At 47.8% G+C, this 25,188-nt stretch overlaps 1 protein-coding gene across 1 annotated transcript in view; it reads right to left on the bottom strand.

Moving 5' to 3' along the window:
- cunh6orf136 (chromosome unknown C6orf136 homolog) overlaps positions 1-25,188 on the bottom strand; it is a 53,130-nt gene that overhangs the window by 18,203 nt on the left and 9,739 nt on the right. Inside the window, exons 2-3 of the mRNA XM_085974914.1 lie at positions 14,669-15,571; positions 3,069-3,157 (exon numbers count right to left, since the gene is read on the bottom strand). Of these exons, the coding sequence (XP_085831040.1) occupies positions 3,069-3,157; positions 14,669-15,571 (992 nt within the window). The remainder of the gene's footprint in view (positions 1-3,068; positions 3,158-14,668; positions 15,572-25,188) is intronic.

Below are 25,188 nucleotides of genomic sequence, written 5' to 3'. Positions count from 1 at the left end.
TTAACCTAACTCTCCGGACGGGAAATCCACGGGATCAGGTGAAACGTCAGTTTTACACCCTGCCCGACATTACTCTCGACTGACGGGCGCGGGGGGGTAAAACCAGCGTCACACCCAAGCCCGTCAATTTCACGACGGGTGGGTTAGCTTAAAACTTATATCATTTTACATAAGAACGAGAAATAGGAGCAGGAATAGGCCACTTGGCCCCTCGAGCCTTCTCCGCCATTCAATAAGATCATGGCTGATCTTGGGCTCAAAGTCACTTCCCTGCCCGCTCCCCATAACCCTTCACTCCCTTATCTTGCAAAAATCTGTCTCTCTCCACCTTAAATGTATTTAATGACACAGCCTTCACAGCTCTCTGGGGCAGAGAATTCCACAGATTTACGACGCTCAGAGAAGAAATTCCTCATCTCAGTTCTAAAAGGGCGACTCTTTATTCGAAAACTGTGCCCCCGCATTCTAGATTTCCCCACGAGGGTAAACATCCTCTCTGCATCTACCTTGTCGAGCCCCCTCAGTATCTTATATGTTTCGAAAAGATCACCTCTCATTCTTCTAAATTCCAATGAGTATAGGCCCAGCCTGCTCAACCTTTCTTCATAAGTCAACCCCTTCATCCCAAGAATCAACCGAGTGAATCGTCTCTGAACTGCCTCCAATGCAAGTATATCCTTCCTTAAATAAAGAGACCAAAACTGTACGCAGTACTCAAGGTGTAATCTCTCTCCATTTAAATAATAATTTGCTTTTTTATTTTTCCTGCCAAAGTGGATAACCTCGCACTTTCCCACATTATACTCCATCTGCCGAATGTCTGCCCACTCACCTAGCCTGTCTATATCCCTTTGCAGATTCTTTTGAGTCCTCTGCACAACTTGCTTTCCCACCCATCTTTTACAGCACAGAAACAGGCCATTTGGCCCAACAGGTCTATGCTGGTGTTTATGCTGCACACGAGCCTCCTCCCACCCCTCTTCACCTCACCCCATCAAGATATACTTCCATTCCTTTCTCCCTCATGTGTTCATCTAGCTTCCCCTTAAATGCCTCTGTGCTATTCACCTCAACCACTCCTGGTGGGAGTAAATTCCACATTCTAACCATGCTCTGGGTAAAGAAGTTGATTTGAGAGATTAATACACTCAATCAACATCACAAAAGCAGATTATTTGTTCATTATCATACTGCTGTTTGCGGGACCTTGCGGAGTGCAAATGTTTCCAACATTACAACAGTGACTACACTGGCTGTAAACTGCTTTGGGACCAATGTTCCCTCGTAAGCTGCACGGCCGCGCATTAACGGGAAAGGTCCCACGCAGGCCGCTCACCGGCTTAACATTGTACGCACCGCGCACACAGAAATTTAAAGGGACCGCGCATTAAAAGAAACCGGCCGCGCAGAACAAAGCGCAGCTTCCAGGGAACTTTGCTTGGCACGTCCCGAGGTTGTGACAGGCGTAATACAAATGCAGGTCTGTCTTTCCTTCTTTTCTTGCTGCAGCAAGTTAAACGCACAGGATTTGCTTTTTTTTTTGCAATCAGATGTTTGCATTTTGCATTGAAGCTGCAGGCCGTCAGTGACGGGCACCCAATTACAAATGGAAAGATGGTTTTGCATGGAGCCCCTTGCACAACCTCAGGATGTCCCAAAGCGCTTTACAGCAAATTGGCTGCCACGTTTCCAACATTACAACAGTGACCACACTGGCTGTAAACCGCTTTGGGACCAATGTTCCCGCTAAGCTGCGCGGCCACGCATTAACGGGAAAGTGTAGTTACTGCTGTAGTATAGGAAAAGCGGCAGCCAATTTGCGCACAGCAAGCTCCCACAAACAGCAATAAGAGAATGATCAGATCATCTGTAATTTAAAAAAAAAATGTTTTTAAGTGATGTTGGTTGAGGAATATATATTGGCCAATACACCGGGGAGATCTCCCACTGCTCCTCTTCAAAATAGTGGCCGCAGGATGTTACACGTCCAAGTGGGGCCTCGGTTTAACATCGCAGCTGCCTCTGTCCTGACTCGCAAGAAGCCCCATTCACCCATCATCCCTGTGCTCGCTGACCTACACTGGCTCCCGGTTAAGCAACGCCTCGAATTCAAAATTCTCATCCTTGTTTTCAAATCCCTCCTTGGCCTCGCCCCATCCTATCTCTGTAATCTCCTTCAGCCCCACAACCCCCCCCATCTGCGCTCCTCTAATTCTGCCCTCTTGAACATCCCCGATTATAAATCGCTCAACCATTGGTGGCCGTGCCTGCTGTTGCCTGGGCGCTAAGCTCTGGAATTCACTGCCTAAACCTCACCGCCTCTCTCTCCTCCTTTAAGACGCTCCTTAAAACCTACCTTTGACCTGCCCTAATTTCTCCTCGTGTGGCTCGGTGTCAATTTTTGTGTCTTATAATCACTCCTGTGAAACGCCTTGGGACGTTTTACTACACTAAAGGTGCTATATAAATACAAGTTGTTGTTGTTGTCTCATCCAAAAGACGGCACCTCAGACAGTGCAGCACTCCCGCAGTACTGCACTGGGAGGGTCAGCTTAGATTGTGTGCTGAAGTCTCTGGAGTGGGGCTTGAACTCACAACCTTCTGACTGAGAGGCGAGAGTGCTACCCTCTGAGCCACAACTGGCATTATACTGTTGTCTGGGTCTCAGCATGGCGACTTAAGGGTGCTGCTTTCCCTCGTATTGTGCAGCCAGTCTCCACGTGAAGCAAACGCAAAGTGAATCCTGATCTGTACTACACGGATCTTGTCAGACACATCAACAAGTGGCATCATGACTTGCAAAACTTCACCAAAGGAAATAAAGGTGTTGTCAAAGGAGTGTACTTATGGAGCCTGGCAGAGCAACAGCAGGGAAGATCCCATTAAAGACCCTAGCCCGACCAGATTGACGACATTCACCTTGTATTTGCCAACAGCTATCCAAGACCCTATCGCCAAGACCTGGCGACACAAGAGCACCATCACAAGCAGCTAAAAAGGAACGTTCCTGATAATGCCCACGTTACACATCTCACAATGATTAGAACAAAAAGGTAGCAGGTACACACCGTGTCTTCATCCGCGGAAACTCGTTGATGAACTCTACGTTCCGGGAGTACATCCCGTAATCATGCGGCTTCAGGAAGAAATTTGGCAACTGGAAACATAAAAAAAATATTGATTACTAGTTGCACATGATCGGTTGACAACAAGGTGGTGTTTTTTCTAAATATACAAGTTAGCAACAAGAGTTGGGAAAGGGACTTTAGAAAGCTGCTCCACGGCACCACCTCGTGGCCACTGCCTGTAACTACATCGTGACAGTTGACATAACAAAATTGAATGGGGAATATTGACACAGCAATTTACAGTTGAGTGTAACCAAACATCATGACAACAGGAAGCAAATTTATGTGGACAGGAAGTGCATGCCCATGGATTTTGAATATTAATTTGGGGGGGGGGGGGGGGGGGGAGGACACCTCGAGGAAATGGCTTTGATCTTATAATAAATCAATATTCCCTCTGCAATCTCTCCCCCTGGTGTCCAGTTGGTAAAGGCAGTGCTTGCTGTGGTACTGAACCCCGGAGATCAGGCCACCCAGGAGAATATGACGGGCCATCCCATGCAATCTGCAGTTAACTACGTATCACAATGTGGGGATAACTGATAATCCTGGGCTTGCTATCCCACACGTGGCACATACAAGGGCGCAGGTTCTGGATCATAGCTTTGCTCTGCTTATAGGAGCTGCCTTTGCCCTGTGGCCTAAGAGAGTGTTCAGGAAAAGCCTGAATCCTAATGTCAGGTTCAAATGGCAGTCTGTGATGAATTAGCTACGGCAGTCGCTGGAATGTTTTTACTGGTTTCAGCCAGACAGAGAAGGAGAAACATTAATAAATCAGACAGAATTCCCGCTCTTGATCGCCAGCTGTGCCTGAAAGCGCACACGTGGAGAAGTCAGGGCGGAGGCAGCATTCAGCTCACTTGTGAAGCAACCTGCAGATAATAACAACTTGTATCTCTATAGCACCTTGAATGTCGTAAAACATCTCAAGGCGCTTCACAGGAACGTTACCAAACAAAATTTGACACCGAGCCACATAAGGAGATCTTAGGGCAAATGACCAAAAGCTTGGTCAAAGAGGTAGGTTTTAAGATAGAGAGGCGGAGAGGTTTATCACAGAAACCCCACAGTGCAGATAGAGGCCATTTCGGCCCATCGAGCCTGCACCGACACATATCCCACCCGATCCCCGTAACCCCTACACCAACACAAATCCCACCCTATCCCCGTAACCCCACATATTTTAATCCCCCTAACACTAAGGGTCAATTTATCATAGCCAATCAACCTAACCCGCACATCTTTGGACTGTGGGAGGAAACCGGAGCACCCGGAGAAAACCCACGCAAACACGGGGAGAATGTGCAAACTCCACACAGACAGTCACCCGGGTCCCTGGCGCTGTGAGGCAACAGTGGCCGAGGCAGCTGAAGGCACGGCCACCAATGGTGGAGCGATTCGAATCAGGGATGCTCAATAGAATTGGAGGAGTGCAGAGATCTCAAGAGGTTTGTTGGGCTGGAGGAGATTACGGAGATAGGGAGGGGCGAGGTCATGGAGGGATTTGAAAATAAGGATAAGAATTTCAAAAGAACATAAGAAATAGGAGCAGGAGTAGGCCATACGGCCCCTCGAGCCTGCTCCGCCATTCAATAAGATCATGGCTGATCATCCACCTTATCTCCACTTTCCTGAACTATCCCCATATCCCTTGATTCCCTTAGTGTCTTAAATTCTATCAATCTCCATCTTGAACATACTCAACAACTGAGCATCCTCAGCCTTCTGAGGTAGAGAATTCCAAAGATATCCAAAATTCATTACCTTATGCAAAAGTTCCGACGAGAAAGGTCATCGACCTGAAACGTTAACTCGGCTTCTCTCTCTCCACAGATGCTGCCTGACCATGCTGAGTATTTCCAGCATTCTCGGTTTCTATTTCATTACCTTAGGTTTCTGCTGAAGGGTCTGTACCCAGAACGTTAGCCTATCTTTCTATTCAGGTACTCGTGGGCCTGCTGAGTGCATTTCCAAAAATGTTCTGTTTTTACTTCAGATTTCCAACATTTGCAGTTTCCCACCCCCCCCCCAAAATCAGGCTTCCTGAGTTTGCTAGATTGCACTCGGCAACCACCATGAGTCAGTCACTGGCTTCGGGAGCAAAGAGAGCTGCGGGTAAAATGAAGAGGAAAAATATGACATACTATAAAAAAGACACAAACACTGGAGAAAGTGCAAACAAGATTTATCAGAAGAATGAGAGGTGATCTTATTGAAACATAAGATACTGAGGGGGCTCGACAAGGTAGATGCAGAGAGGATGTTTCCCCTCATGGGGAAATCTAGAACTCGGGGGCACAGTCTCAGAATAAAGGGTCGCCCTTTTAGAGCTGAGCTGAGGAGGAATTTCTTCTCTCAGAGGGTCGTAAATCTGTGGAATTCTCTGCCCCAGAGAGCCGTGGAGGCTGGGCCATTAAATACATTTAAGGTGGAGATAGACAGATTTTTTGCAAGATGAGGGAGTGAAGGGTTATGGGGAGCGGGCAGGGAAGTGGCTTTGAGCCCAAGATCAGCCATGATCTTATCGAATGGTAGAGCAGGCTCGAGGGGCCAAGTGGCCTATTCCTGCTGCTATTTATGATGTTCTTATGTAACCGAGAGATTACAGCTATGAGGAAAGCCTGAACAAGTTGGGCAAAAAGACTTAGAAGTGATCTGATTGAGGTCTTTAAAATTATGAATCGGTTCCACAGATGTGGAGAGAAAGTTTCCACTTGTGGGGGAATCCGAAACTAAAGGGCCATAAATACAAGATAGTTACTAATAAATCCTATAAGGAGAAATTTCTTGACTCAAGTGAGTGGTTAAAACGTGGACCTCACTACCACAGGAAGTGGTTGAGGCGAATAACTTAGATGCTTTCAAAATAAAACGAGACGAATACATGAGAGAAAAGTGAATAGAAAGATAGGCTGAAATGAGGCAGTTGGAATGGGAGGAGACTGGTGATGGAATATAAACACCAGCACAGACTTGTTGGGCCAAATGGCCTGTTTCTGTGCAGTATATTCTACGTAATTTATAATAATATTACATTCGGCAGAATGGAATCAACACTTCCAGTCACTGACCGTCCATTATAAAAACAAAGTCAAAATTCCTGGCTCGAACTACCCTATATTTACTGTCTAGTACTGCAGCCCTGATCTTATTGAGTGGCGGAACAGGCTCGAAGGGCCGAATGGCCTACTCCTATTTCTTATGGAGGACAATTTTGAAAGAGAGATTTGTTTACCCTCATTTAATGATGCAATCATTAACAAATAGGGCCACTAGTTTTCAAGCTTGTTTTGGGGGAAGAGGGGGCCATGGAAAATATTCATACACTCCCAGGGAGACCCTCATTCTAACTACCCAAAGGATAGCGGTTCTAGCGCTGCACTAAATGTTTACTGGTATACAACAATAGAATTACATAGAATGTACGGCACAAACACAGGCCATTCGGCCCAACTGGTCCATACTGGTGTTTATGCTCCACACGAGCCACCTCCCACCATTCTTTATCTAATCCTATCAACATATCTTTCTATTCCTTTCTCTCATATGCGTATCTAGCTTCCCCTTAAATGCATCTATGCTATTTGCTTCAACGACTCCATGTGGTAACGAGTTCCACATTCAAGAACATAAGACGTAGGAGCAGGAGGAGGTCATTCGGCCCCTCGAGCCTGCTCCGCCATTCAACAAGATCATGGCTGATCTGGTCTTGGCCTCAACTCCACTTCCCTGCCCGCTCCCCATAACCCTTGACTCCCTTACCGTTCAAAAATCTGTCTCTCTCCACCTTAAATATATTCAATGACCCAACCTCCACAGCTCTCTGGGGAAGAGAATTCCAAAGATTCACGACCTTCAGAAGAAATTCCTCCTCATTTCCGTTTTAAATCGGTGTCCCCTTATTCTGAAACTATGCCCCCTAGATCGAGATACACCCATGAGGGGAAACAACCTCTCTGCATCTACCCTGTCGAGCCCCTTCAGAATCTTATATGTTTCAATAAGATCCCCTCTCATTCTTCTAAATTCCGATGAGTATAGGCCCAACCTGCTCAACCTTTCATAAGTCAACCCCTTCATCTCAGGAATCAACCTCGTGAACCTTCTCTGAACTGCCTCCAATGCAAGTATATCCTTCCTTAAATAAGGAGACCAAAACTGTACGCAGTACTCCAGGTGTGGTCTCGCCAGCGCCCTGTGCAGTTGTAACAGGACTTCCCTACTTTTATACTCCATCCCTTTGTAATAAAGGCCAACATTCCATTTGCCTTCCTAATTACTTGCTGTACCTACATGCTAACTTTTGGGAGAGAAGAACTGAAGCTGGTGTTACAGCTCCACGTTAATTAACCTCATGGTGTGAAAAAAGAAGACAGACTTGCATTTCTACAGCGCCTTTCACGACCACCGGACGTCACAAAGCGCTTTACAGCCAATGAAGTACTTTTTGAAGTGGAGTCACTGTTGTAATGTGGGAAACGTGGCAGCCAATTTGCGCACAGCAAGCTCCCACAAACAGCAACAAGATAATAAACAGATTATCTACTCGTTAAGTGATGTTGGTTGAGGGATAAATATTGGCCAGGACACCGGGGATAACTCCCCTGCTCTTCTTCGCAATGGTGCAGTGTGACCTTTTACATCCACCTAAATGAGCAGACTGGGCCTCAGTTTATCGTCTCATCCGAAAGACGGCACCTCAGACAGTGCGGCACTGGATTGTCAGCCTAGATTTTTGTACTAAGTCTCAGACTCGGGCGAGGGCACTACCAACTGAGCCACAGCTGACACGCTAAACGTAACTCTCGCAAAGCACTTTCAAGCCTTATTTGGTGCATGGCATTGCACGATGTAAATTCCGGCTCCTATCTTTATTAACTTTTCACCTCCATCGAGTCAGTCCTCTGCGCTCAGCACAAACCAGTCCCAAAGCGCAATGCCCAGACACAAGTATCGTATCCATACATCAACTGCAGATGAGATTATGAAGGAACAATTGTCTAGCGGCGAGATTAGAAACATAGAAGATAGGAGCAGGAGTAGGCCATTCGGCCCCTCGAGCCTGCTCCGCCATTCAATGAGATCATGGCTGATCATCCAAACTCAGTACCCGGTCCCTGCTTTTGCCCCATATCCCTTGATCCCTTTAGCCTTAAGAAATATATCTAACTCCTTCTTGAATATATTTAATGAATTGGCCTCAACTGCCCTGTGTGGCAGAGAATTCCACAGGTTCACCACTCTCTGGGTGAAGAAATTCCTCCTCATCTCTGTCCTAAATGGCTTACCCCTTATCCTTAGACTGTGACCCCTGGTTCTGGACTCCCCGCCATCGGGAACATCCTTCCTGCATCTAGTCTGTCTAGTCCTGTTAGAATTTTATAAGTTTCAATGAGATCCTCTCTCATTCTTCTAAACTCTAGCGAATATAAGCCTAATCGACCCAACCTCTCTTCATAAGTCATTCCTGTCATCCCAGGTATCAGCCTGGTGAATCTTCGCTGCACTCCCTCCATGGCAAGAACATCCTTCCTCAGATAAGGTGGCCAAAACTGTACACAATACTCAAGGTGTAGTCTCACCAAGGCCCTGTACAACTGCAGCAAGACATCCTTGTTCTTGTACTCGAATCCTCTCACTATGAAGGCCAACATACCATTTACCTTCTTAACCGCCTGCTGCGCCTGCATGCTTACCTTCAGCGACTGGTGCACAAGGACACCCAGGTCTCGTTGCACTTCCCCTTTTCCCAATCTATTGCCGTTCAGATAATAATCCGCCTTCCTGTTTTTGCCACCAAAGTGGATATCCTCGCATTTATCCACATTATACTGCATATGCCATGCATCTGCCCAATCACCCAACCTGTCCAAAAAAAGAAATTGAAAACTGCACTTTTCCCAACATTCACCTACCAGGTCATCAAATACCATCAAACTCATCGTTGGCTGCCTGTTAAACAACTAGTATTTATACAGTGCTTTAACGTAGTAAATACATCCCAAGGAGCATTATCAGACAATATTTGACACCAAGCACCAAGACGCAAATTGACTGCCGCGTTTCCGACATCCCAACTGAGATTACACTTCAAAAAAGTACTTCATTGGCTGTAAAGCACTTTGGGACGTCAGGGTGACCCTGAGCTTCCGGTCGCCCGTCACTTTAATTCTCCGCTGCACTCCCACTCTGACGTCTCGGTCCTCGGCCTCTTACACTGTTCCAGTGAAGCTCAACGTAAGCTCGAGGAACAGCACCTCGTCTTTCGATTAGGCACTTTACAGTCTTCTGGACTCAACATCGAGTTCAACAATTTCAGATAATAACCTCTGCCCCTATCTTTCTTTTTTCTCTCTCTCAATTGCTGTCAATCCTTCTTCCATTTACACTTCATCTAGAATCATCTTTTGTTTAACTTGTCCCCTTACCATCTCCTTTTGCCTGGCACCATCATCCCTTTTGTCTCTTAACCTCTCCTGCCTTCCATCCGATCACAGACCTTCCCTTTTGTTCTTTCCTCCCCTCTCCCCGCCTCTACACTTGCTTAAAAACCTGTTCCATCTCCAACTTTTTCCAGTTCTGACAAAGGGTCATCGACCTGCAACGTTAACTGTTTCTCTCTCCACAGATGCTGCCTGACCTGCTGAGTGTTTCCAGCATTTTCTGCTTTTATTTCACATAAAAGGGAATATTAGGACAAAAGAGGTAAGTTTTAAGGAGCGTCTTAAAGACGAGAGAGGTAGAGAGCTGGAGAGGTTTAGAGAGGGAATTCCAGAGCTTAGGGCCCAGGCAGCCGAAGGTACGGCCGCCAATGGTGGAGCGATGAAAACTGGGGATACGTAAAAGGCCAGAATTGGAGGAGCGCAGAGATCTCGGAGGGTTGTGGGGCTGGAGGAGGTTAGAGAGATAGGATATTGGGGGGGGGGGGGGGGGATTTGAAAACAAGGATGACAAGTTTACAATCGAGGCATCGCCGTCTTTCTAACATCACTAAAACAGATCGTCTGGTGATGATCACATTGCTGTTTGTGGGATCTTGCTGTGCGCAAATTGGCTGCCGCATTTCCTACGTTACTAGTGACTACACTTCAAAAGTACTTCATCGGCTGTAAAGCGTTCTGGGACATCCGGAGGTCATGAAAGGCGCTATAGAAATGCAAGTCTTCCTTCCTTTTAACAAACATTTTGAGCATTTCCTGTGCATTATTGTTTTTCATTATCACTTGAGACCAGGATAGTTTCACAACTCACCCAACTGAGAATTTGCAAGAAAAGACTTGCAGTCAATGCTCCGGATAATTTTTTTGGGGGGTTGGGGGGGGGGGGGGGGGGCGGGGGGGGGCCCCTTTAAGGGGCTGCGTGGCACATTCATAATACTGCGCATGCACGTTTTTTCCTATTGAAAAGCCGGCAAGCCACCTGCCCGGCCGCACAGCTTAAAGGGAACACCGCTTACATTTATATAGCGCCTTGCACGGCCCCAGTCGCCCCAAAGCGCTTCACAGCCTATTAAGTACTTTTGAAGCGTAGTCACTGTTGTAATGTAGTGAAACGCAGCAGCCAATTTTCACACTCAAGTAGAACAAACAGGATAGCTCCTTCAGAGAGCCGGCACTGGCACCACAGGTTAAGCAGTCTCCTTCTGTGCTGTAAAATTGTATTATTTTATGGAAGTATAGACCAAAAAGAGGGGAAGAATGCAAAAAAAAAGGAACAAGATGAAAGGGCACAACCCCTTCCCTCTATTAAACAGGCAATGCCAGGTTGTCCATCAATCTTCCTAAGTGACACTGTACAAAACAAACACACCTTAATATAACCAGCCATTAAATCATTCTAACCATAGCTTACAGAGAACAAACGCACAGGAGTGATGACAGGACAACAACCACAAGTGCAAGGTCAAATTTCCAATTGATTATAAACATCAGTTACACCCCGATTAAAAAAAAAACTACACTCCTGCAATAATTCCTACTTAAAAAAGGTACAGGAAACTCTTTGGTATCCGGCACCGACGGGACCGGCGTGTTGCTGGTTGATCAAAAATTCTGGATATTTAAGTGCCGTTTAAACGAGAGTTTCCTGTACAAAGATAATTGAACAGGCTAATGGAATGTTGGCCTTTATCCCAAGGGGGCTGAAACACAAAGTGGCGGCAGCACGGTAGCGTAGTGGTTACGTCACTGGACTCGTAATCCACAAGCCTGGATTCATAATCCGGAGACGCGAGTTCAAATCCCACCATAGGCAGCTGGGGAATTTAAATTCAGTTAATTCAATAAATCTGAAATTTAAAAAGCTAGTCTCAGCAATGGTGACCATGAAACTACCCAATTGTCGTAAAAACCCATCCGGTTCACTGATGTCCTTCAGGGAAGGAAATCTGCTGCTCTTACCCGGTCTGGCCTATATGTGACTCCAGACACACAGCAATCGACTCTTAACTGCCCTCTGCGGGTTCAAGACGACGGCTCACCGCCACCTTCTCAAGGGCAATAAATGCTGGCCTTGCCAGCGATGCCCACATCCCAGGAATAAATAAAAAATAAATACCGAGCTCTGGTTAGACCCCATCTGGAACACCAAGCTCGGTTTTGGGCACGGCACCTCGGGCCTTGGAGGGGGAGCAGCACAGATTCACCAGAATGATACCAGGGTGAAATTACGAGGACAGGTTGCACAGACTAGCCTTGTATTCTCTCGAGTATACGGTGATCTAATCGAGGTGTTCAAGATGATTAAAGGAGTCGATAGGGTGGGGGGTGGCGGGGGTGTCCAGCACAAGGGGGCAGAACCTTCAAATTAGAGCTAGGCTGTTCAGGGGTGATGTCAGGAAGCACTTCTACACACAAAGGGTAGTGGAAATCTGGAACTCTTTCCCCCCCCCCCCACCCCCAAAAAAGCTGTTGATGCTGGGGGTCAATTGAAAATTTCAAACTAGAGAGAAGATTTTTGTTAGTCAAAGGTATTCACAGAATCACAGAAACCCCACAGTGCAGATAGAGGCCATTTCGGCCCATCGAGCCTGCACCGACACATATCCCACCCGATCCCCGTAACCCCATGTATTTAATCCCCCTAACACTAAGGGTCAATTTATCATAGCCAATCAACCTAACCCGCACATCTTTGGACATTAAGGGTTATGGAACCAAGGCAGGCAAATGGAGTTACGATACAGATCAACCATGATCTCACTGAATGGCTGAAAAGCCTCCTTCTGTTCCTAATTACATACTGCGATGGTGCTGGGACAGCTTTGGGTTTTCACGGTTTCATCAGCACAGAATTAAACAGTTTTCTGCAGTTGACTGCTGTGTGAGATCGCCCCATACTGAAAAATTAACTGCAGTGTGATCACCACAGGTTTAAAATCAAGGGACGGGCCACCGAAGAGTCACAGAAATACGAGATTCGCTTTAAAATAACCCTCAAATTCACTTGCCCTCCCAAGAGGCAGCATCCTCTACCTGGTCTCCCTGATGCTGCCGAGTTTGGGCTGGGCAGCTCACTCTTAGCTCGTGACTGCCAATCAGGAGGATGCCCAGTGGAGATGCACTGCCAGCTCTCGCTCCCTCTCTCCCCCTAGCTGGCACACTTCTGACTCAATGCAGAACTCAGTGGAGTTCAGAGTACAGCTAATTGGTTGGGGGGGGGGGGGGGTCACTAATAAATCCAATAAGGAATTCAGGACAAACCAGAGTCCAGAACCAGGGGTCACAGTCTAAGGATAAGGGGTAAGCCATTTAGGACAGAGATGAGGAGGAATTTCTTCACCCAGAGAGTGGTGAACCTGTGGAATTCTTTGCCACAGAGGGCGGTTGAGGCCAACTCATTAAATATATTCAAGAAAGAGCTGGATATATTTCTTAAGGCTAAAGGGATCAAGGGATATGGGGAGAAAGCAGGGCCAGGGTACTGAATTTGGATGATCAGCCATGATCGCATTGACTGGCGGAGCAGGCTCGAGGGGGCGAATGGCCTACTCCTGCTCCTATCTTCTATGTTTCTATGTTTACCCAGAGTGGTGAAAATGTGGAACTCGCTACCACAGAGAGTGGTTGATGCGAATAGTCTAGATGAATTTAAGGGGAAGCTGGATAAGCACGAGGGAGAAATAGAAGGACATGCTGATAGGGTGAGATGAAGAGCAGTGGGAGGTGGCACGTGTGGAGCATAAGCAGCGGCAGAGGCCTGTTGGGTCAAATGACCTGCTTCTGTGCTGTAAATACGATGTAATTCGATGTAATGGGAGATGGGGAGGGGGGCAGGGGAAAACATATACAGGAAACTTTGTGCTATCCGGCACCGACGGGACCGAGCTGTTGCCGTCCCATCAAAACTGCCAGACAAACCAGTGCTAATGTTAAAACATACGGAGCTTTTGAGCTCCGTATCTAGCAACAAAGCATTGCTTAGCAACAGCTTCTAAACAGTCGGCCATACCTTGCAAGCGTCTCTGTAGCTAAGCAACAGCTTTAGCTAGACCTTGCAGAGCCTGACTGGTGAAAAAAAAGCAACGAAAAGAAAAAAAACCTAACGAAACGGCTCCTGATTTTTGCCAGTGGATCGAGCATTCCGGACAGTTAACCTCCGGATAAACCAAAGTTTCCTGTACCTCTCTGCTCGAACATGATGGCTCATTTCAAAAGGTTTTTCCTTTGCCCCTGGAAACACAGACTCACGTTTTAGTGTGGGTTTATAGACACTCTCCAGTAACTCATGCAAGTGGCCGTTCTTCGTGTGTGAGCCTAGTCAGTATATGCCACCAGACTATTCAGCTGTGGGGTGGCATCACAGCTCAGTCCAACATGGTTTTAAATCCATTATCCACACAAACATTTTCTAATGGTGGGGGGTGGTCATTGGGTAGTACTTGGGAGGAGGAACACTGGCTGTATTTCCCCTCCTGCCCCAACCCTCCCACTCCCCCAGCTCAGAAACCATCATATCCAGACCATGCAACAAACATGGGACTTTCCTGCTCCAAAACTCTGCTGCCAGTGTCCTTATTCGCACCAAGTCCTGTTCACTCATCACCCCCCTGTGCTCACTGACCTACATTGGCTTGATTTTAAAATTCTCATCCTGGTTGTCAAATCCCTCCTTAATGGCCTTATCCTCTCCCTATCTCTGTAACCACCTCCAGCCCGACAACCCTCAGATATCGGCGCTCCTCCAATTGAGCATCCCTGATTTTAATCGCTCCACCATTGGTGGCCGTGCCTTCAGCTGCCTGGACCCTAAGCTCTGGAATTCCCTCCCTAAACCTCTCCGCCTCTCTCTCCTCGTTTGCGACACTGCTTAAAACCTAGCCCTTGTGGTCACCTGTCCTAATACCTCCTTAGGTGGCTTGGGATGTTTTTAACTGGATTAAAAGGTGCTATATAAATGCAAGTTGTTGTTGCCGCCGGCACAGCACCATATTAGGCAGTGCATTTGCCATTCAACCCATCAACTGAGCTCTTTTCTGGGTATCATTCTATCTAAATGATTCGGTTAAAACTTAGCAATTAAAATTAAAATGGCCCTTTTACCTCGATTCTCAGCTTTTCGTAAAGGACAGCGAGATGCTCCTCCATGCTGGGCTGCGTCTTCTGCGAGCCCACGCTCGCCAGGTTTCCCGTTGCGCTAAAAGCGGCCAGCGCCCCAGGCTGCGACGCGGGCGCCAGCAGGTACTGGAAACCCGCATGGTACGGCGTCCGACAGTACTCGCTGTCGAACAGAGTCCTGAAGGAGTCCAGGTGCCCCTCATTCATGTCCCACAGGCTTGCCGCTTTCTCCGGCGACTCCTTTGCCTGGGAAGCCCGCACGGCTGCAGATGGCACGTCGGTCCCATCAAGTCTTCCCACAAGCGTCGCCGGGATGCCCTCGGCTGCCAGTTCCCTTACCGGCCACCCGCAAAAGTCGAAGGCGGCGCGGTGCTCCACCACGATGTCGTCCGCGCTGCGCCCGTCGACGGTGGTGATCGAATCCAAGATGTGTTCGAGCTGGGACAGAAGTGGGCTTGCTTGCTCGGCAGCAACCCGCCCCTCCAGCTCGCTGGGCCCGCTTTCGATCCTGGAGGCCACCAATTGCTCCAGACGCGCCAATCCGGAGCAGGGCACCTCCAGCAGGGCCGTCTGCTCCTTCCCCCGGCCGCTCGCCATCAGCCGCGTGCTGATCTTCTGGTCCGGGATACAGACGAGGGACAGCAGGCGCCCGTCACTCTGGAGCGTCCCCCGGGTGTAGGCGGCGTGCAAGGAACCATACGGGGGGAGCTGGGCCCGCTCGAGATCTGGGAAGCGGCCCGGCCCGAGGCTCGGACCGCGGGCGGCCGCCGTGTGCGTCTCTACGCCTAGCTGTCTCTTGGGCTGGCGCCGCGTGTGAGCGGGAGACTCCGTAGCCCATGGGGCGCTGCTGATCTGCCGGGAGAACCTGCCGTAGCACAGCTCGAACCTCTGAGGAAGAAAAAGAGAAAAAACGAGTTGCTTAGTCACAACAAAACAGAGTTTTGGAGAAGCTTTCCCGAACCCGCTTGCCCGCGCCTAAGGAATGCCGTGAGCCTGGGTGCGCCGTGCGCCCACTCCTAGCAGCTCCCTACGCCCGCACCAGGGAGTGCCGTGCAGTGTGTTCTGGGCTCCATATTACAAAAAGGATATCGAGACACTGGAGATGGTGCAAAGACGATTCAGAAAGATGCTATTCCTCTCAACTACTCCGAGAATCACTGAATGGTGACAGCACAGGAGGCCATTCGGCCCGTCAAGCCCGTACTGGCTCTCTGCAAGAGCATTTCAGCTAGTCCCACACCCCCGCCCTTTCCTCGTAGCCCTGCAAAAAATGTTCCTTCAGGTACTTATCCAATTCCCTTTTGAAAGCCACGAGCGAGTCTGCCTCCACCTCTCTTTCAGGCAGTGCATTCCAAATCCTAACCACTCGCTGCGTAAAAAAGTTTTTCCTCACGTCACCTTTGGTTCTTTTTCCAATCACCTTAAATCCGTGTCCTCTGGTTCTCGACCCTTCTACCAATGGGAACAGTTTCTTTCTATCTACACTGTCCAGACCCTTCATGATTTTGAACACCTCTATCAAATCTCCTCTCGATCTTCTCTGCTCGAAGGAGAACCACCCCAGCTTCTCCAGTCTATCCACGTAACTGAAGCCCCTCATCCCTGGAACCATTCTTGTAAATCCTTATGGTAGCAAGCTCCACATTTCTAACAATGCATTAAAAAGTGCTTCATTTCCTATATGAACCAGAGATTAAAAACTGGTATCTGGATCAGAAGCAGATGAGAGTAAGCATTTCATTTAGATGAAAACTGACCAAGATTAACAGGGGTAGGGTGGGGGCGGAAGAGATGAGTAGCATCTCGTTGATTTAATAGTGGGCCAACAGCAACCAATTACCAAAACTGTGCGGTCATTAAAGCATTTTATCACGAGCGCATGCAATTTTAATCACTAACTCATTTGAAATAAGAGGCTTTCATGGAGTTGCCCATCTTTAGTCCCAACCCTAATTGGGCATTTTGGCTTTGCGAGCCCAAGGCCCCGTAGAACGGGTACGGCAGCCGAGTGCTTGTGGTGCTGGACGAGCAACCTGGAGGTCGCGAGTTCAAACCCCATCCACGGCAAGTTGGGAAACTGAATTCAACAAATCTGGCAATTTACTGGCTGGCACCGGAAAAAAAAAGACCATGAAAGCTGTCGGATTGTCGTAAAGATCTAACTGGTTCGCTAATAGCCTTCAGGGAAGGTATCTAGCCACCCGCTGCATGGTCTGGCCTACACATGACCCCAGTCCCACACATTGGCCCAGAAATTCGGGTCTCCACGGGTGAGTACGCGCTGTGTACTCACGCGTAGGCCCAACGAAAGTGCCGGTTTCATGCACGCGCGGGAAACCGGAACTTCCATTCCCTTAAAAGGGGTTCAGAGGTCGAACGCGTGCGCCGGAGAGGCAGCACGTGCACCTGGAACTTCTGTTTTTTTCCCCAGGTTTCTCCGGGAGGGTAAGTCTCCAGCAGTTACACTTTTAAAAAGCAGTCGCAAGGCCTGCTTTTAACAAGGCAAGTGGTGAATTAATTAAAAGTAAAACATTTTTTCCACAGATTTATTATTTTTAAATACTTTAAAGAAAGGTAAGTTCATTTTTAGCCCTGTTAGAAAATGTAATTAATTTTTTCAAAAATTTAAATTGTTTAAAATAGTTATTTTATGTAATTTAGTTATTTTAAAAATGTGATGTTTTTTAAAAAATGTATTTCAAGTTTTAGTTAGGTTTTGGGGCTTATAGTGTTTATAGGTTTGACAACTCTTCCTGTCAAATTTATGAATGGGCACTTCGAACTAACTGCGCCCCTGGGATACGCAAGCACTGCATGCCGGCAGTTGGGAGGAGGCCAAGGATCAGAATCCCACGCGGGCCCACAGCACAACGGCCGCCGCGCTAGTTAAGTGCAGGTCAGGGGCTTACACGCGGGAAGCCCCCGACCCGAATTTGTGGGCCATTGTGTTTGACTCTTGATGCCTTCTAGCCAATAAAACACTGCCTCGTTAGTGTCACCCAAGCACAAATGCATCTTTCAATAAAAAAACTTCCGACACCAACACATAAATACACGAATAAATCCAAAAGGGAATTCAAGAGAAACTTTATATGCCTATATATATTCTCTGGGGTTTAGAAGAATGCGAGGTGATCTCATTGAAACGTATAAAATTCTTGAGAGATTGACAGGGTAGATGCGGAGAGGCTGTTTCCCGAGTGGAGAGTCATAACAGCACAGGAGGCCGCCATTCGGCCCATCCAGTCCATGCCAGCTCTCTGTAGAGCAATCCAGTCAGGCCCATTTCCCCCACTCTATCCCCGTAGCTCTGCAAGTTTATTTCCCTCAAGTGCCTATCCAGTCCCCCCTTGAAAACATTGAGTGTCTCTGCTTCCTCCGGCAGCGAATTACAGGTCATCACCACTCGCTGCGTAAAAAAAAATTTCCTCACATCCCCCCTGTATCTCTTGCCCAAAACCTTAAATCTGTGTCCCCTAGTCCTTGTACCATCAACTAGTGGTAACAGCCTTTCCCCATCTAGCCTAGCCAAACCCATCATAATCTTGTACACCGCTATCAAATCACCCCTCAACCTCCTTTGCTCTAATGAAAACAAATCCAGCTTCCCCAACCTGTCCTTGTAGCTAAGATCCCCCATCCCCAGAACCATTCTGGTAAATCTCCTCTGCACCCTCTCAAGGGCCCTCACATCCTTCCTAAAGTGCGGTGACCAGAACTGGATGCAATACTCCAGTTGTGGCCTAACCAGCGCTTTATAAAGGTTCAGCATTACATCTCTACTTTTGTACTCAATACCTCTACTTATGAAGCCCAAGATCCATATGCTTTGCTAACCACTCTCTCAACATGTCCTGCCACCTTCAGGAACTGATGCACATTAACTCCCAGGTCCCTCTGTCCCTGCACACTCTTTAAAACTGTGCCATTAAGTGTATATTGCCTTTCTCTGTTCCTTCTGCCAAAATGCATCACCTCACACTTCTCTATTAAATTCCATCTGCCACTTGTCTGCCCATTCTGCTAGCCTTTCTATGCCCTGTTGCAGTCGATTGGTATCATCCTCACTGTTTGCCACACCCCCAAGTTTGGTGTCATCGGCAAATTTAGGTCATTTATATATATCAAAAAAAGCAGTGGCCCCAGCACTGACCCTTGGGGAATACCACTGTCTACCATCCTCCAGTCTGGAAAAACAGCCATTTACCACAACTCGCTGTTTTCTGTCCTTAAGCCAATTCCTTATCCAAGCTGCCACTGACCCACCTATTCCATGAGGCTCAATTTTGTTAACCAGCCTGCTATGTGGTACTTTGTCAAACGCCTCCCGAAAGTCTGAGTCTGGAACTCAGTCTCAGAATAAGGGGTCGGCCATTTAGGACTGAGATGAGGAGAAATTTCTTCACTCAGAGGGTGGTGAATCTTTGGAATTCTCGACCCGAGGGCTGTGGATGCTCAGTCGTTGAGTATATTCAAGACAGAGATCGACAGATTTTTGGATACTAAGGGAATCAAGGGATGGGGCAGGAAAGTGGAGATGAGGCAGGTGGTCAGCCATGATCTTACTGAATGGCGGAGCAGGCTCAAGGGGCCAAATGCCCTACACCTGCTCCTATTTCTTATGTTCTTTACCCAGAGAGTAGCGAGAATGTGGAAATCACTACCACAAGGAGTAGTTGAGGCAAATAGCATAGATGCATTTAAGGGGAAGCTGGAAAAGTACATGAGGGAGAAAGGAATAGAAGGATACGCTGATGGAGTTAGATGAAGGAGGGTGGGAGGAGACTTGTGTAGCACATAAACACTGGCATGGACCAGTTAGGCTGAATGGCCTGTTTCTGTGCTGTAAAATTCTATGTAATACACCAATCCGCCCAATATGCTCTATCCAATAGAGAAACTGAATGAGGAGTGTTTTATGGTTTGCACTGGGTTTGGGTTTACAGCAGTCGGGATGGTCTTGGAGTCAAACTGACCAGACGACATTTGGGCTCTGGGATTCTCGGGAAACTAGCTTTACCACAAACCAGTCTCACTCGCTCCTCCCCCCAAAAAACAAGGAGCACAATCCCAACCAATGTATTGAGCAAGGACCAACTCTCAGGAATGCTGCAATAAGCTGCATCACGAGCAGCAATCCCTCCGCGTGGTGAACTGCTGATTTCAATCATCCCATTGTTGGCTGTTCATTAGTGGAGGCCTGGCACCTCCCCACAGGAAGAGAGAGAGAAAAAAAAAATCTATAGATGCCAAACTTCTACGTTAATAGCTCCCTTTCATTTGCTATGTGGCGGCTAGGATGGCCGTATTCCAGGGATAGTGTATCCCCTGGAATTTAGAAGGTTAAGGGGTGATTCGATCGAAGTTTTCATGAAGTTAAGGAGAACTGATGGGGTAGATAGAGAGAAACTACTGCCGCTGGTTGGGTAGTCTAGGACTAGGGGACATAGCCTAAAAAGTAGAGTGAAGTTAGGAAATACGTTCAGGAGTGAAGTTAGGAAACACTTCTACACACAAAGGGCGGCAGAAGTTTGCAATTCTCTTCCGCAAACGGCAATTGATGCTGGGTCAATTGTTACTTTAAATCAGAGATCGATAGATTTGTGTTAACCAAACATATTAAGCGATACGGGGCAAAGGCAGGTATACGGAGTTTGGTCACATCAGCCATGATCTCATTGAATGCGGAACATGCTCGAATGGCTAAATGGCCTCCTCCTGTTGCTATGTTCCCTTACCTCCTCAGAGTCAGAAGAGACAGAAGATCATTGGCTATCAGCTCAGACAGGCCGAGAGGGGCGAGAACATGGAGCTCGCTACCACAGGGAGTAATTGAGGCGAATAGCTTAGATGCATTTAAAGGGAAGCCAGATAAGTATACGTGGGAGAAAGGAATAGAAGGATACGTTGACAGGGTCAGATGAAGTAGGGTGGGAGGAGGCTGGTGTGGTGCATAAACACCAACATGGACCAGTTGGGCTGAATGGTGTAAATTCAATGCAAATTAAATCCAGGAGGCAGTGGGAGCAGCAAGTCTCGACAGGTGACCTGGAAGTGCTTATTCTATTAAGTAGCAGGTTCAGGACGGTGTCCGAACCTTTCTCTTCCACCTTTGGTCTCCTCCCCTTTCCTGCTGCCAAGGCACAGCCACCAAGAATCAAGAGTTTAACATCGGTGACAGAGACTTCTCTCCAGTCACTGGCAGTACTGCTCCTTACGGGGGTTAAGGACAGGTGCACTTACACACCTGGAGCTCGGACAGCTGACACACTGATCTGGTGTAACGGGGCCACAGAAGTCACAGATACCCAGTACGGGGTTACACCGAACACAGGAACTGGAGGAGGCCATTCAGCCCCTCGAGCCTGTTCCGCCATTCAATGAGATCATGGCTGACCATGAACTGCCGACTCCATTCTATCCACTCTATTCCATTCTCCCAGTTTCTCCGTTGCATCCGTTCTGACGGTGCCACCTTTCACACCAGTGCTTCCTTTTTCCCCCTCAACCGAGGATTCCCTTCCACTGTAGTCGAGGGGGCCCTCGGCTGTGTCAGTCACGTTCCCCGCGCTTCTGCCCTCACCCCTTCCTCCCAGAGCCATGATAGGGCTCCCTTTGTCCTCACCTTGCCGAGATCATCCTCCGCCTTTCCGCCACCTCCACCAAACACATCCTCCCCTTTGAACATTCCAAAGGGACTGCATCCTCTGCGACACCCTGGTCCACTCTTCAATCACCCCCAACACTCCCTCCCCATCCCACAGCACCTTCCCGTGCAAGCGCAGGAGACGCAACACCCACCCTTTCACCTCCTCCCTTCCCACCGTCCAGGGCCCCAAACACTCATTCCAGGTGAAGCAGCGATTTGTAGGAAGACAGGAACAGGGGGAGGCCATTCAGCCCCTCGAGCCTGTTCCACCAGTCAATGAGATCATGGCTGATCTGCAATCTAACTCCATATACCCACTTTGCCCCATATCCCTCAATACCTTTGGTTAACAAAATCTATCAATCTCCGATTTAAAATTAACAATTGACCCAGCATCAACTGCCGTTTGCAGAAGAGAGTTCCAAACTTCTACCACCCTTTGTGTGTAGAAGTGTTTCCTAATTTCACGCTTGAAAGGTCGGGCTCTAATTTTTAGACTCTGCCCCCTAGTCCTGGACTCCCCAACCAGCGGAAATAGGGTAGATGGAGAGAAACTATCTGTTCCCATTAATATCCTGAAAACTTCGATCAGATCACCCCTTAACCTTCTAAATTCTAGGGAATACAACCCTAATTTGTGTAATCTCTCCCCGTAACTTAACCCTTGAAGTCCGGGTATCATTCTGGTAAACCTACACGGCACTCCCTCCAAAGGCCAATGTATCCTTCCTAAGGTGTGGTGCCCAGAACTGCTCACAGTACTCCAGCTGTGGTCTAACTAGGGTTTTGTACAGCTGCAGCATCACTTCTGCCCTCTTGTACTCTGGTCCTCCAGATATAAAGGCCAGCATTCCATTAGCCTTTTTGATTATTTTCTGTACCTGTTCATGACATTTTAATGCTCTGTGTACCTGAACCCCGCTACCAAGTCTCTTTGGACACCCACTGTTTTTAGCTTTTCACCATTTAGAAAGTACCCTGTTCTATCCTTTTTAGATCCAAAGTGGATGACCTCACATTTGCCTACATTGAAATGCATTTGCCACAGTTTTGCCCATTCACTTAATCGATCAACATCCCTTTGTAATTTTATGCTTTCATCTACAATGCCGCCTATCTTTGAGTCATGGGCAAATTTGGATATATGACTTTCTATGCCATCATCTAAGTCGCTAATAGTGAATATTGCGAATAGTACTTCTTCCAATTTAATATATCATATTCGCTACTCACGATGCGGTCTCCTCTACATTGGGCAGACCAAACACAATTAGGTGATCGTTCTGCTGAACACCTCTGTTCAGTCCGCAAGCACGACCCGGAGCTTCCGGTCAGTTGTCACTTTAATTCTCTGTCCCACTCTGACCTCAGCCTCATACACTGTTCCAATGAAGCTCAACGGACAGCATCTCATCTTTCGATTCAGCACTTTACAGACTTCTGGCCTCAACATTGAGTTCAACCATTTTGGATCATACCCACCGCTCCCATTTTTTTCAGGCAGCAGGTGCTGGGTAATGGTTTTGCTGTTGCCATTTACAGCTCCTCTAGACCCAACTTTTGTTTGTTTACTTGCCCCATTACCACCCCCTTTTATCATTTAATCACTCCTGCCTTCCACCCTACCACAGACCTTCCCCTTTGTTCTTTCCTCCCCCACCGCCCCCTTCCCTGCCCTGCACTTGCTTAAAAACTGTTACAAAAGTGTCAGCTGTGGCCCAATTGGTAGCACACTCGCCTCCGAGTCAGAAGGTTGTGGGTTCAAGTCCCCGACTCCAGGGATTTGAGCACATAAAGCTAGGCTGACACTCCATTGCTCTGCCGAGGGAGTGCTGCGCTGTCGGAGGTGTCTTCTTTCGGATGAGACATTAAACCGTCTGCTCTCAGGTGGACGTAAAAGATCCCAAGGCACTATTTCGAAGAGCAGGGGAGTTCTCCCCCGGTGTCCTGGACAATATTTATCCCTCAACCAACATAACAAAAACAGATTATCTGGTCATTATCACATTGCTGTTTGTGGGAGCTTGCTGTGCGCAAATTGGCTGCCGCGTTTCCCACATTACAACAGTGGCTGCACTTCAAAAGTACTTCATTGGCTGTAAAGCGCTTTGAAACATCCAGTGGTCATGAAAGGAGTTATATAAATGCAACTCTTTCTTTCATCTCTAACTTCTTCTAGTTCAGACAAAATGTCATCAACCTGAAACAATGGGGCAGAAATTCCTCCCCAAACACGTGAGTACGGAAGGGGTGCTCACGTGTCTGGCCGGAGAAAATGCCGGTTTTCAGCATGCACAGCGCATGCGCTGAAAACCGGCATTTCCTCTCCTCTCACCCAAGAGGTGAAGAGGCTAGCGCGTGCGCTGTAGGGGGCAGCGCGTGCGTCTTGGATTTCCTCTGTTTTGGGGGATTTGCGCATGTGTAAAGGCCTCCGGTCTTTACGCTTGTAAAAAGCACACGTAAGTATTTATTTTTACAGGTAAGTGGTGCTTTAGTGCAATTTAGAATTTTTTTTCCCCCACAGGTTTATTATTTTAAAGAATCTACAATAAGCTAAGTTTAGTTTTAGACCCTTTTTTAATTTTAAAAAAAAAATTGTATAATTTTTTTTTTTTTTTAACTTATTTATACTTAATTTAATGATTGGGATGTTTTTTAAAATTTTATTTAAAGTTTAAGTAGTGTTTTGGGGTGCAGTACTTCATGAGTTTGACAGTTCTTACTCTCAAACTTATGAATGAAGTTTCCCCTCCCCTGATTGGCTGAACAGTGCTCACCTGATCCCAGCCGGCACATCGCACTAACTACTCCGCTGGGTCAGGTTAGCACAGCGCGCCGACATCAGAACCGGGCCACTGACAGGAAATCCACTGCGGGCCAGGTTTCAGATGTCGGCGCGCAGGGCGAGCGCACATCAGGAGGCTTGCACGCGCGGCAAGCCCCCGACACCAAGTTCTGGGCCATTAACTCTGTTTCTCTCTTCAGAGATGCTCCCGACCTGCTGAATATCTGTTTTGATTTCAGATTTCCAACATCCATAGTATTTTGCTCTCCATTCTTATCTATCTAATTGTAACCAGAGAATCACCTGCAACGGCTTCTCTTCCCGCTCCCACATCATTCCCTCTGGTGTCCCCCAAGGATCTATCCTTGGCCCCCTCCTATTTCTCATCTAAATGCTGCCCCTTGGTGACATCATCGGAAAACACAGTCAGTTTCCACGTGTACACTGACACCCAGCTCTACCTCACCAGCCCTTCGTTCGACCCCTCCACGGTCTCTAAATTGTCAGACGGCTTGTCCGACATACAGCTCTGGATGAGCAAAGGTTTTCTCCAATTAAAAATTGGGAAGACCGAAGCCATTGTTTTCAGTCCCCGCCACAAACTCCGTTCCCTAGCCACTGACTCCGTCCCTCTCCCTAACATCTGTCAGAGGCTGAACCACACTGTTCGCAACCTTGGTGTCGTATTTGACCCGGAAATCAGATTCCGACCACATATCCGCAGTATAACTAAGACCGCCGACTTCCACCTCAATCACATCGCCCGTCTCTGCCCTTGCCTCAGCTCATCCGCTGCTGAAACCCTCATCCATGCCTTTGGTACCTCTAGGCTTGACTATCCCAACACACTCCTGGCTGGCCTCCCACATTCCACCCTACGTAAACTTGAGGTCATCCAAAACTCGGCTGCCCGTGTCCTAACTCGCACCAAGTCCCGTTCACCCATCACCCCTGTGCTCGCTGAACTACATTGGCTCCCGGTTAAGCAAAGCCTCGAATTCAAAATTTTCATCCTCGTTTTCAAATCCCTCCGTGGCCTCGCCCCTCCCTATCTCTAATCTCCTCCAGCCC

The sequence above is a fragment of the Somniosus microcephalus genome, unplaced genomic scaffold (assembly GCF_052327205.1).
Source record: "Somniosus microcephalus isolate GS21.2 unplaced genomic scaffold, FLI_Smic_1.0 unresolved_chr1, whole genome shotgun sequence".
Lineage (NCBI taxonomy): Eukaryota > Metazoa > Chordata > Chondrichthyes > Squaliformes > Somniosidae > Somniosus > Somniosus microcephalus.
The sequence above is the reverse complement of the archived record's forward strand: the minus strand, read 5'-3'. Positions and strand labels throughout refer to the sequence as shown.